This window comes from Pararge aegeria, chromosome 8, assembly GCF_905163445.1.
Source record: "Pararge aegeria chromosome 8, ilParAegt1.1, whole genome shotgun sequence".
Lineage (NCBI taxonomy): Eukaryota > Metazoa > Arthropoda > Insecta > Lepidoptera > Nymphalidae > Pararge > Pararge aegeria.
In genome coordinates, this window is record NC_053187.1 from 13546569 (window position 1) to 13560151 (window position 13583).

The 13583-nt window shown below is 36.2% G+C and overlaps 1 protein-coding gene across 1 annotated transcript; it reads right to left on the reverse strand.

Moving 5' to 3' along the window:
* Positions 1 to 4244: 4244 nt before the first annotated feature.
* Positions 4245 to 13300, reverse strand: LOC120626025 (E3 ubiquitin-protein ligase MARCHF8-like). Its single transcript, XM_039893305.1, has 6 exons — positions 12759 to 13300; positions 11451 to 11572; positions 10265 to 10409; positions 7752 to 7872; positions 5156 to 5468; positions 4245 to 4466 (listed from the first exon to the last, which is right to left on the reverse strand). Exons 1-6 carry the CDS (start codon positions 12958 to 12960, stop codon positions 4245 to 4247), a joined length of 1125 nt encoding a protein of 374 aa, XP_039749239.1. The 5' UTR covers positions 12961 to 13300.
* Positions 13301 to 13583: the final 283 nt, after the last annotated feature.

Consider the following 13583-nt stretch of genomic DNA (forward strand, 5'->3'; position numbering starts at 1 on the left):
ATAGTGGAGTGATTAAAGTGAACATATGTAACAAACAAGCAGTCACACTATCGCAATTGTAATATTAATAAAGGATCTAAATTATCAAAGCATTCAATGCGATCAATTCTTTTATTACTGTGCGATAAGCTTTAGGCAGACTTCATCAATTCATCTAATCTCATTTAATTCATTACAAAAATGCAAAATTTATAACAGGATAGAGAGAGTTTGTTTACTAAATACTAAATAAATAAGTAAGCATATGTAGGTACCATAATACATAAATTGATAGTAAAATAAGATGACTAAATAGAAACAATGATTTGACGAGCTTATGTTGTTTATTGAAGGAAGAATAGCGTTGAATTTTTTTTTTGTGAAGGACGGATTTAATCAGCAGGAACATTAAAAGTGTATTTTGTTTACTCAAGGGAGCATTTCAAATAATTTGTTAGTTTTTTGCAATTCGTAAAACAAATAAATATATAATATACTACGACAATACACACATCGCAATCTAGCCCCAAAGTAAGCGTAGCTTGTGTTATGGGTACTAAGATAACTGATGAATATTTTTATAAATAATATACATAAAATACTTATAATATACAGAAAACAGCCCAGTCAAGTTTGCAATACAATACACACAAATATAATACGTAAGAAAATATTTATTTGTGACGCGTATCTGATTGCGTATTTTAGAAAAACACATCTTAACTCATCTTAAAATCACGACAAATAAACATTTATATGAATAACAAAGAGTTACTACTCTAGGTGAGGTTTAACTTAACGGCGTAAGAGAATAGAAACGCGGATTCGTAACAAGAGAATCAGTGGAGGAATTGTCAGATCCGTCGAGAACCGCAGATATTGTGGAAGTAATTACTGTTCCATGAAAACTGGAATACAACACATTTAGACACTCCTTCATGTAACTGCCGTGTATCGTCTGGGCAGAAGCAAGGTGGAGGATCTAACAACAGGGGCCCATGAAACATGTATGTGCATGTATGGTGGCAGGCAAAACCAACGCACTTGATGCTGGAGTTCAACACGTTGCAGAACAACGTAAAGTTTTATTGCTTTGTCTTTACTGTACAATAATTAATAAATAGTATTTGATTTGATTTGAAGTCTTTTTGAGAACCCCAGCCACATTCCAAGAAGTCTTAGGAAACCTGGGCGGATTGCCAGGCATCTTGAACAAGCCTTGGAGGCTAGATAGCGAGCAAAAACAGTGGGGAAGTTTGACATTAAACAAGTGACGTGCTTACGTTCAGAAAACGACCCTAAGAGAAGAAAAAGAAGAGTTAGCGTTACGTAAACGTGAAAATAAAGTTAGAAGCTTCTGTATTATAATTCCGATCTCCAAAACTAAGTTCAATGCAAATTAAGGTTATTTTGCTATAATCCACGAAAAGTAGGAGAATATGTACGGTGTAAATCATAATTTATTCAGTGTTTATACTCCAAACCGAACAATCCTTACGCAATGTTCTAGGCACTCTAGGCACTTTCAAACCGACACGGAGGCATCTTCAAATGTTGACTTTACAATGAACAATTGCTTTCTCTTAGCAGCTTCTCCTGCTTAACTCGAATTAAAGGAAATTAAGCTTATTTATTGTATATCATGGAATCCGTAACGCCTGCTTTTTTTCAATATTTTAACTAAACCCGTTCTAATAATATCTCAAGATTTAAACTGGCAAAATATATCGCCCAGGTTTGAACAAGGGTTCAAAAAAGCGATACTTCTTAAAATTGTAACACTGTAAGAAGTTCCCAACTCCCGAAGTATGACCACCACCTACCTGTTTGGTACCTACCCGCAGAAACGTATCTATTACTGCCATGTAACATTATAAGACAATATAAATGAGAGATAAACAAACATACTATAAACATAATAGTCTAGCTTGAGGTTTAATAGTGTCCCGCTTTGCTGGAACATATCTGGACATATTAAATATAGATATAGCAAAAATAAAATAAGGTTCTGTTGACTGGGCTATACAATATAAAACAGTGTCTAATTTAGCATATTAGATAAATTAAAGCTCGTCAAATTTTACAGAAATAATGTTAATAACATTTTCTGTCTCTATTTAGATTATAATAATATTGTTACCTATAATAATAAGAATAGGGAATTGAACCCTTCTATGTCCAGTTAGATTTGCTATTTACAATAATACTTCTTTAATTAATTTAATTCTATTTTTTATGATTATGATACTCCACAGTGAAATCGTATTAACTTAATAAAAACTAAAAGGCTGCAAACACGCCAAAAATCAAACAAATTTATGATTTTACACAACCACTTTTGAAAAACTAATAAATGCAATTTGCCAGAAATTAAGCCTAATTTTTGGGATACCAATTATTTTTTTTTTAATCTTAATTTTCTAAATAAATTTGATTGCTTATTTTACTATATTGATTAAATTATATGTTCACATACTTTTTTGTAAAAATAATGAATAAAATCATTTGTATAAATAAAATGTTTTAATGTGATGAAAGGTGTAAAAGTAAAGCCAATTTTCACTAACACGCTGTTAATCAGATCTATCATAGACTAAAAATATTGTGCCTTTTTGAACTAAACAAAACGTATAATTTCATCAAATGTATGTATGGTGGATTTATTACAGTCATAAATTCATTGATTTTTAAATTTTTTTTTGATTTCTTGTTTCCTGAGTATGGAAGCAACTTTAAGATGCTTTGAACAACACATAAGGCAGAATTTTGAAAAAGTTAGTCGTCAAGGATGCAAGAGTATGTGCAAAAGGGTTGTAAGGATAAAATTGAAAAAAAAGAGGATATATCTTCTTCTTCTTAGTCGTTTCAGTCTTGACAGACTGGTCGTGGTCGTCATCTCGGTGTTGTGGCTCGCTTGACAATACTTGATATAGATAATAGAGGATATATAATCACTGTAAAAGGGTTAGTAGGTTCTAGTCAATAATTTTGTGTAGCGTGATAACAGAATTTGAATACGTCTGCTAGTAACATTGAGTCTAAACATATATTGTGAGTTTTAGAATAACTACTGATATTTTAAATGCGAAGTGTTCGTTGGGTTGTCCTAAACAGAAACTATCGTATTTATAATATTAGTAGGGAATTACGAATACAGACGACGCAAATAGTACCTACGGGTGAATTCTTGGACAGAGAACTAGCTTTATTTTCTTGCAATCTAGTACCCAGTAATAAAAATATCTTACGCATCCTCAGCTATACCGCTTAGCATATCTATAGTCGAAAAGCAGTTTTATTGACAAAGTCAGGAAGTTAGGTCACAACGGCCATGAGCGAAAAGGGTATAAGGTGCTTGCGGCTGTAAGCTAAAGGAAAACATGAGGGTCCCTGGATTCTCAAAGTCAGAGGGATTCATTATTTTTTTGAAAAACTAAATAGTGGCATAAGATAACTCAGAACAAGGCGAAATCTGCATAAAACGAGTATCATCTGATAGTGTTAGAACCCCTTGTCTTTGGAACATCTGTATATAACAAGTATGTAAAGTAATAACTATGATGACGGTTAACATTATTCTAATAATAGCGGCAAAGTCATGTCGATTCCCTTACATAATATGACTGTACTGGTATTGTATTGATAAAATGACAGTTACTTCGCAATGTGACTAACGTTTCTATTATTAATTACTGTTTAAGGAAAGAACATGTAGTTATTATATTAGTATCAAATTGAATACTCCCAAACTATTATTCTGTCACACTTAGGTATTAAATTAAATCTCACAGCATTTATCGCCTACATATTTAAATGTGTAATCTGTAATACTATATCTTTCGAATTAGTTAAATAGTTTTAGCTCCGTACGACCACCACAATGTATGGCGGTGATAATTTGACACGAGCCAGAAGAGCACGCTCAAGGTGATGAACCAATTAAGTCAGCTACAGGCATCAGTATAAAAGCAGCGTCGAGCGTTCCGAGTCACTCCTACCTGACAAAGTTTCAATCACAGCACAATTCTCCTTCGTACAGTCTCCGTTTTCGATCGCCACAAACGTCCAATCGTTTCAACGCGCCACTTCACCTTTCGTACGTAAAATCGAGCGCATCGCGGATGCGTCGAATGTCACATAAGGGTCGGCGATCGCGTCCCGCACTATAACTTGGTGGAGATCTCGTAGGTCCCGCAGCGCGATGGGCGCGGGCCGGTTCGCTAGTAAACCGTGTCGTCGGGGTAGAGCGTGAGGCCGGCGCGGCCTCAGGAGGGTGGCGGCGCGGGCGCGGGCGGAGCGGGCGCGAGGGGCGTGGACGCGAGCGGCGCGGACGCGAGTGGCGTGGCGGGCGCGGGCAGCAGGCTCTCGCACGAGGCGCGCAGGTTGGGAAGCGAGCGAGCGGCCCGAGCCTGGCGCCGCGCCTCCAGCGCCAGCAGCGAACGGATGTCGGCCTCCAGCGGGTCCACGTTGATGTGGTACACGCCGCCCTATTACAAAAAATCACCCCACTTAAGATCAGCGATGTGCACTTCATACATGCCCAAAAGCACTGCATACCCAAATTATTGTATATAACTCGTGTTGGAGGGGAATTTTTCCATTTTATGTCATGTACCTGCTTTATGCATACCCTAGTCAGAAACCCTGTGCACCCCACTGCTTAAGATGTCACGATACATGGAGCCACATTTGCATAGAACATGTGTATCTCGTTATACAACGTGTAAATTGACGACCGATTGGCGCAGTTTGTGTTAGTAGCTTGTGTTATGGGTACTAAGATAGCTGTTGAATATTTTTATGAATATAATACACATAAATCTTATATATTTAAACGAGCAATTCTTGTATATATATAATTGGAATCTCGGAATCGGCTCAAACGATTTTCACGATTAGTATACAGGGGTTTTTGGGGCGATCATTCGATCTAGCTAGGATTCATTTTTAGAAAATGTAATTTTATTTGTGTTTTCCGGTAACAACCGATTTTGTTCAACGAAGTTGCACGGGTCAGCTAGTACTTATAATATACGGATAAACACCCAGACGCTGGAAAACAATCATTTTCAGCACACATTTCCCAAGTTGTGGGAATCGAACCCACGGCCTTGGACGCAGAAGCAGGTTCGCCGCCCACTGCGCCAGTCGGCCGTTAATGGATTAAAATAAATACCTCTAGCGGCGGCGGCGCGGCGTCGGGCGGCGGCGCGGGCGCCAAGCGCGTGTCGGACGAGCGACGCGCGTCGGCGGGCGTGCGTTCTCGGCGCAGGCGCGCGTCGGCCAGCGCGGACAGGCGACGGTGCGGGTTGGCGCGGTAGGTCTCGAAGCCGCCGCTCTCGTCTTCCACGCTGTAGTCGACTGGCGGCGGCGGCTGCTCGATGCGAGCCTCCACCTGGCCGCTCGTGCTGCGCTCGCGACGCTTGCAGCGCATCGGCGGCGAGCCCGATATCGGAATCTTCTCCGGGGCGTTTTGGATGAGGAGTATCCTGGCATTACATTTTCTTTATAGTATACTAGCGTACCCAGCCCGCTTCGACGGGCTAGATTTTGCTTTATTCTATTCAAACAATAAACTTACATCATTAAATTTTTAATTTAAGTCTCATAATATATTAAATCATTTATTAATCTCCGTATTCATTCTGTTCTATTCTCTTCTCGAGCGGGTGAAGATCATTATCTACACCCATGTACACCCAACAAGCTAAAATTCAAAAATAGGAGTGCTCCGATCGTCACCAAACTTTACAGGATTACTCGCCAGGTCAAACCGGAGATGCCCTGAAAGTTTAATTGAAATCGGTCCAGCCGATTCGGAGCCTATACGGAACATACCCACACACTTTCTCTTTTATATATATAGACTAGCTACTGCCCGCGTTTATAACGGTTTTTTACAAATCCCGTGGGTACAGTTTGTTTCGCTGGGATAAAAAGTACCCTATGTTACTCTTCGCAGACTAGCTACTGCCCGCGTTTATAACGGTTTTTTACAAATCCCGTGGGTACAGTTTGTTTCGCTGGGATAAAAAGTACCCTATGTTACTCTTCGCAGACTAGCTACTGCCCGCGTTTATAACGTTTTTTTACAAATCCCGTGGGTACAGTTTGTTTCGCTGGGATAAAAAGTACCCTATGTCACTCTTCGCTTTTTCAACTAACTCTATGCCAAAAATCAAGTTGTTTGGTTGATCTTTAAAGGCGTGAAATAAAGACAAACAAAAACACTTTCGCATTTTTTTTCTTCGGGCTTTACACAGACTAGCCAATGCCAGGTGTATATATACGGTAAATAAAAGGGCGGGAAACTTCGCATATGGTGGAAGCTGTTATAATTGACCGCAACCCATCTTTGGTGCTTTATCTATGGTACAAACAGAAACTGTTTTTGCTTGTTCATTTTTGCAACCAAGTTTGGTAAACAATACTTTCAGAGTAAATAAATTGTATCTAGTTTTCTTATTGTGTGTCTCGCCACCACGAGCGATAAAATTTTACAAAAGTCAAGCCAACCTTTCTGTTCATGACTATCGAAACCGGATAAGTTTAAGTGGAACCCCATATTCCTTTCACGCCAACGTAATCCCCGTCGAGTCTCTCGTGGGCCCTAAGGCGACCCCCTTTGGGGTATCAATTTTGAATACTATACAATTGAATGAAAAAAATTATCTCTAACGAAAATTCCAATAAGCTAGATAGCTGCAGGCAACAAAGGCAATGTAAAATTCAGTGAATCACGAACAATTCCAAACTCTGTTTACAAAGGTGGGTGTTTTTATTGTATAAACAATACTAAAGACCCACTTAGCAAGTTTGACAACCTTGGCTTGTTTATACTTGAAACAAAAGAAATGTCGATAAATATTATCAATAATTATACGACCGGGTTTATAAACCTAATTACAGGTTGACAACCTAAGATTGCATTGTAGATATCACTTGTGTATCAAATTCTGCGGCTTTCTTTTAAGCCAGAAATACGTAGAGTTAAGAAACTTCATCGAGAACTCTCAGGCATGCAGGTTTCCTTCGATATATATGTTCACTAACTCTTAAAGCAAGCAATATTTAATAGTATAAAACGCACATAACTACGAAAAGTTGGTAGTACGCATCCGGTCCCTATAACGGATGCTGAACTAGGCTTTCACCTCTTTTTAGAGATCTAAGTAAAATATATTCATTAAATCTATTTCATGACATAAAAACTAGCCTAATGCCAGTTTTCACTAAACCTAGGAATATCCTTAATCGGATTCCTAATGATTTAGGTGATTTCTAGAAAAAAAAACGTTTCACGATCTCTTATGTGAGATCAAATCAGATGTTTAAAGTTACGACACCAACTCGGCGGATCGTTAAGTTTAGGGAACTCATAAATTGACACTGGACAGATGAAAAAAATATAAATAAGATTCGTTTTAATAACTTTAAATCTATACGAAAAATGAAAAATATGATTATACAAACACAAAATACCACAACTTGTGGCAAGAATCATAGACAAGTTAGGTTACATGAGTTGCCAAGTGAAAATCGATTGGTGAAAGTAAATGTATGCCTAGTGCCTTTGATCTGGCGTTACTTAGGCATTACCTTTTCCGTCGTTAGTGAAAACGGGCATACGTCACTCTCCGGGCCATACATTAATTCTGCCTTTATAATGGACGAGCCCACCAGCTGTTTCACAGGAGTAAGAGATCCTGTTAACCGTGCATTTTTCAGGGGCCGTAAACTACTTCCGCATTTATAATTTGAGTAGAGCTAACCTGTTATGGGCCCTCCAGCGGTTGCACAGATGTAAGTACTGACGGCACTGAATGTACATGAACACCGCGCCGCCGGTGAATCCTACCGCCACAACCACTAGCTTCGTCCAGAATGGCCACGCTGAAATAATGCATAAATGTACAACAACCTTAAACTTTGCAATCTCTCATCCGCATAAAAATTACAAAAACACAAATAATTTCAACAGAAACAGAGCAGATGGTACAGTAAAATAGTTTTTTTTTTTGGGTTTTTTTAAACAAAAATTATTTAATAATAAAATAATGTGGTACATTATTAAATAATTTTAATATTATTATGATTCGCCCATAGAATTGAGAACATCCATAAATCGTGTACACCGAATGATTCTGAAGCATCCAAAAACCACTTAAATTCAGTAGTATTTCGCGAACCGGCGGATAGTCACTTCATACTATTTTGTAACTATTTTACCTTCCTCTAATGTTCGAAACGTTTATTATAAAATGGGAAAATGGGAAAAAAATTGTGAACCAGTAACATTCCGCAGGTGTGAAGTGAAGGCGTGCGCGGGGCGTTTTTACTGTTTTTGGACATAATGCACTGTATGCAATAATGAATGAATGAGGGTTCTGTATGTTCTTAATTCTGTGGAATCTGTGGAGTTCAGTGTAGAGCAATAAATACATAATTGTATCAAGCTCGTATGCGCACTCACTGACCGTAAAGTCAAACTCACGCTGTCGCATTTCGCTCACTAGGTGCTTCATACATGCACAAAAGCATTGCCTTGCGTAAAAATTCTGCATAACTCGTATAGGAGGATTCTCCATTGCTTTCATTGCTGCTTGAGGTCTACACTGGTCAAAACCCTTTGCACGCCGCTGCTTATCGCGTAGGGTATAAGTTATTTGGTTTTCGGTAAATATTGCGTTGATATAGAACCATCCGTTTTGATTTACGGTTCTACTGTCTGGTACACAGATGACAGATAACTGGACATACAATTTATAAAACGTCATGCATTTGGTTTTGAAAAAGCATTGATAAAGAACCTCTTAAAATTTTACCACTAGCTCTTGGATCGTATGTTTTTATACTAGTTAATTAACAAAAATATGATATGAAAAGTATATAATCTATAACTATATTTATAGATTATAGAAGTACCTACTGACTTACAAGTACAGTAGATAAGATTTAAGTGTCTGCGAATAAAATGACATGATTGATTTGAAAACAACATTCTTTATTAAACTCATATTAATATGGTTATTTTTGAATCAAAACGCAGTTTTTTCAAACATATTGTTTGTCTTGGTTCAACCGATTCTGACGATACAGAGTGCTGTGTGATCTAGGGACCTGAGATGACACTCTTTCGACGCAATACAAATCGTAGTTAACTTGTACGCGATCGAATAGATGAAAAATCTCGCACTCAACACACAGATATCATGCCAGTAATATATGAGTAAAGAATACAATAGTGTCACGTCAGTCACACCAGCCATTGCCTGTTGCCTGCCAGGGCAATTAATGGGTGCAGAGGACTGCGAACCCCCAAACCTTCTCAAAAATGACTGTAACCTCGGAAATTTAAGAAACCCACTATACAACTTTCAGCCGAAAATATACTAAATGGTTCGGTAGACAGATATTTTTATCGCTCGGAATATATTTAGCTTTGTCTCTCCGTTACATTAACCAGCAATTCTTTTACATAAGACCTGTCCGCATCAGTGACTATTCTGGAAGTAACTAGTAAGTAGCTTTTGTCTTGTGGGAGTTACCCCCCTACCGATAAAGACGTGCCGCTAAGCGATTTAGCGTTCCGGTGTGATGTTGCGTAGAAACCTTTTAGGTGTATCGGTTTAATATAACTGCCATACTCCCTAACAAGTTAGCCCGCTACCATCTTAGACTGCATCGTCACTTACCATCAAGTGAGATTGCAGTCACGGGCTAATGTGTAGTGCAATTAAAAAAAAAAGTTGCCTTTCATCTTCTTGCAAAATAATGCTGGTATATTATGCGTTTTATATAAAGACAGGTTGAAAACTTGTTCAAAAAGTTTCTGAATTGGGCACAGTTTGCAGTTACTTTATCTCATCTTGTTGGCCTTGGTTTGATTTCAACTGCTGTCCGAAGAAAGGTACATAGTGATTTTTGCAATGTTGTTTTTTAAGGATTTAACTGTAGGTCTAAAAATTGAGCTATCAATTTAAATAAACAACATTATGAAACAGTTTATGTTACTCTCAGAGAAACTAATTGAGTCATTATAACTTTATAAGTTTAGTTTAGAGTTTATGTGCAACAGAATGAGCGTCATTATACATTACATACTGTAGTAATCAAGAAAAATTGGCGCTAGAATTTTTATTCTATCGCTTTAAGTTTTCATTCCCGAATGGCATTGATCTAAAGGCACACCTAAATGTTTCTAAAACAAATGCTTATTTCATTTTCTATTCTAAATAACTTTCACGGCGGCAAAGTGGTTCTTAAAAAGTGAAATGTTATTTACCAATAAGCCCCCGATTGACCTCTTCGACTGCACGCTCTATCAGCACGAACAGTGACCACATCACACAGAGTGCCGCCACACAGTGAAACAGCACAGCACAGCATAGCCGACGCCTCTCCACTCCCGACATTTCTAATAAACGCCACTGAAACAAACATAAAAACTATGTGTACTTAGTCTTATTTCTTTACTTGTGCTATGTTGTCAACCCTCAATTCATGTTTAGAGGCAAAAGGCAAAATTGGGGATTGAAATTATTATGGACGATAATAAATTCACAAATTAATTATTTAAGTGTTTAATGAATTGATCAATAAATATGCCTTTATCAATAAAATCTTGAATAAAACATTAAGATTTTTTTATGACTGGAAGTTCAAATATAAATTATTTTAAAAATTCATAAGTTTTATGGCATAAGTAATTAAATTAAGTGTACAAAAGCAGAGCTCTACATATAAAAACCAGGTTGAAATATCAATATCCTTTGTACAAATTACAATAATTTATTATTGAAGGATTGGATGATAACCATATTTTGCATATATCTTTAAAATGTGCTTTATCACAACAAAATATAAATACAGAAAGACTAAATGTTAAAATGGCTAATTTGATATAAAATCTGCGGTCTTCAGTGCTGAAGTCACATTTATGATATACGTATTAATTCTTAATTACCTTCTATCACTGTTAAACTGGTATTCCTAGGTATTAGATAGTAGTATAACTGAATGTTACCCTAATTCAAGTGCTTATATTAAGGTTACTTTGGGGTTCCAAGGAAACTGTTGTCAGCCTAATGAGCTATTAATATTTGTCTATGAGAAACTTTTCAATATGAATTTTGCCTTCAACATCCATGAGTTATCTGAGCTATGTGCTCTGCCTAAGCCCACTTTTTACTTTTTACATTTGAATTTGGAACCTGCCATTCTCTTCAGAATATTCCAAGGCCACTTTTTACATTTGAATTTGGAAACTGTCATTCTCTTCAGAATATTCATTGTTTTCTCTTTTTGCTTCTTTGCTAAATATCAGAGTTATTTTAAAATGGATATTATGCATCATGTTCATGATATCATGATCTATTAGGGATACATTGCAGCCATGGTGCATTACTACTAAGTACTAACCAAGTCATCATTATGATGTTCATCCAAGTGAATGCCATTTTTAAACTCACCTCACTGAATGGTTTAATTTTTGTGTGCATAATAAAATTGAATTTGCATAGTTCACACGATCTTGTTTCAGAAGCTGTTAGCCATTGTTGAAGGCAACTCTGGTGCACATATTTAAGGCTTCCTGTGGACAAAATTTCAGTGGTAATTATAAATTCTATTAATATGAAAATAATGTACGTAACACATACTAGAGAGATGACTATTTAATTAAATATATAGCAGTGTCATAAAAAAGTATCTTATCCATGGCATCAATACATATAATTATTACAAGAGAAACATTTCTAGTGTCAGATTTCATTACTGATTGTCTTCAGTAAATAGATTTAAAACTGGTCCACCACGCTGGCTCAGTGCATATTGGCAGAGATATATTCAAATTCTAGATGAACAAGAGATATTTTCAGGGTAGGTTTATTTTATCTGTTTAGGCAGTAGGAGAACTGCTACATTAATTCAGGCTTAAATTAAAAAAAAAAGATAACAGCAAGCCAAAATGTTCAAGCAATTGTACAATAAAAAATTATCATTGAAAATTAAAAATAAAAAAGTTGTAATTTATTATATTATCATAAGCTCATAAGATGTAATTTAATATTATTACTAATATTATGTATGGAGAAGTAAACAAAGAATTGTGAGATTCAATAATGTTTTTGCTCCACATGCATGAGTTGCTAGCCACAAAAGGCACAAATCTGTGAAATGTAAAATCCATATACATTCATACATATGAGCTTCAAAAAGCTAATAAAATTGAAGGAATGGACTCCCTAATTTGTATTGCATTTTGTTTTAATATAAAGTTAATCATTACATAAAGAGAAATCTTGTTTCTTTCCCATTTACATCAAGATCAGGGTGATCTTGATTTAAAGGTGTTGTAAAATTGTATGTGTTGTAAGCATTTACTCAAACAACATTACATAAAAAATATTACTACACCACCTTTCGTAAGGCCAAACACACCACTGACTGGACTATAGGTCATATGCATAATAATCTAATGTTATTTTCATTTATCCTTCACCTTTAGGTAATATGATACCAGACAATAATAATTGATGAAAGGGAATGTAGCTTTAGTAATATAAATAAACATGTTATGCTCATTAAATTATTAATTATTATTACATAAACAATGGTCAGCTGTTTATAAAATAAATCACAAATGAATGGCAAAAAATTAATCTTTCCAATCTTAATTTAGAAGGAATTAATCCGCAAACATTAATAATGAATCCTTTTTAATTTAATAGTGAAGTGAATGTAACAAATTCAAATATACCAGATGAGATTTTACGTACCAGAACAATAGCAGGGTGCTAGTAAAGGGTTATGCACTTCGCTTTCGCAATGACAGATTCGACAAATATCGCCGCTGGAATTGCTGCAGGAAGTCTGACTGCTCCCAGACCCTACGCGTACAGTTTCTCTGCCACATCCTCCGCCCCATTCCCAGCTTTCGATATCAGAAGAGTTCTTCACGTTTATTTGCTGAACCGGCATTATGAAACGATTCACTCAATATTGCGCGGCTACCATAAGCTTTAGTGTTTAACAATCAGACCGAATTAATCATGATTATTTTATCTTCCAAGAGAAGCTGGAAGGAGAACATAAAATATGAACACTTGAAACATGGCTTTCTCGTTGACAATCTTTCCAAACAGAAGAAATTAAGGAAATACATTTATAACTATTTCCACAAATAAATATTGTTTTCCAGTTAAGTTATTATGTCTTCACACCAAGTATAATTATAACGTTGAATGAAAAGAAAACATCAATATGTAGCCAGCTTAGAATTCAGATTTTAGTGAGCGTATTTGTTCTGTGTTAAGACACAGAAATACAGAATACAGATTCAAACAGTTGTCCAAAATCACAGAATTTTAATATTCTAAAGTTAGTTCTAAAGTCAGTAGTGTGCAGTACAGACAATTTAAAAATCCTTTTTTTTTGTTATTTTTCTTTCCCGTAGTAAAAAGGCAAAGGTAGATCGCCGTACAGCCATATCTTTAGTGTTGAATTTACATATATGGTTGTTTACTTGTATAGTTTGAACATTTAATTTCATAGTTAAAATAAAGCCATGTCTTCAATCGAGTATTTTTTCCTATTCAAATGTC

Bases quoted from the DNA above. Each gene is read 5' to 3' on its own strand.
- LOC120626025 (XM_039893305.1), bottom strand. From the start codon at position 12,960: ATGCCGGTTCAGCAAATAAACGTGAAGAACTCTTCTGATATCGAAAGC. The intron at 10,410-11,450 runs GTGAGTTTAAAA...TGTTTGTTTCAG, and splicing joins AAATTAAACCATTCAGTGAG to TGGCGTTTATTAGAAATGTC. The intron at 7,873-10,264 runs GTAAATAACATT...GCATTATTTCAG, and splicing joins GGTCAATCGGGGGCTTATTG to CGTGGCCATTCTGGACGAAG.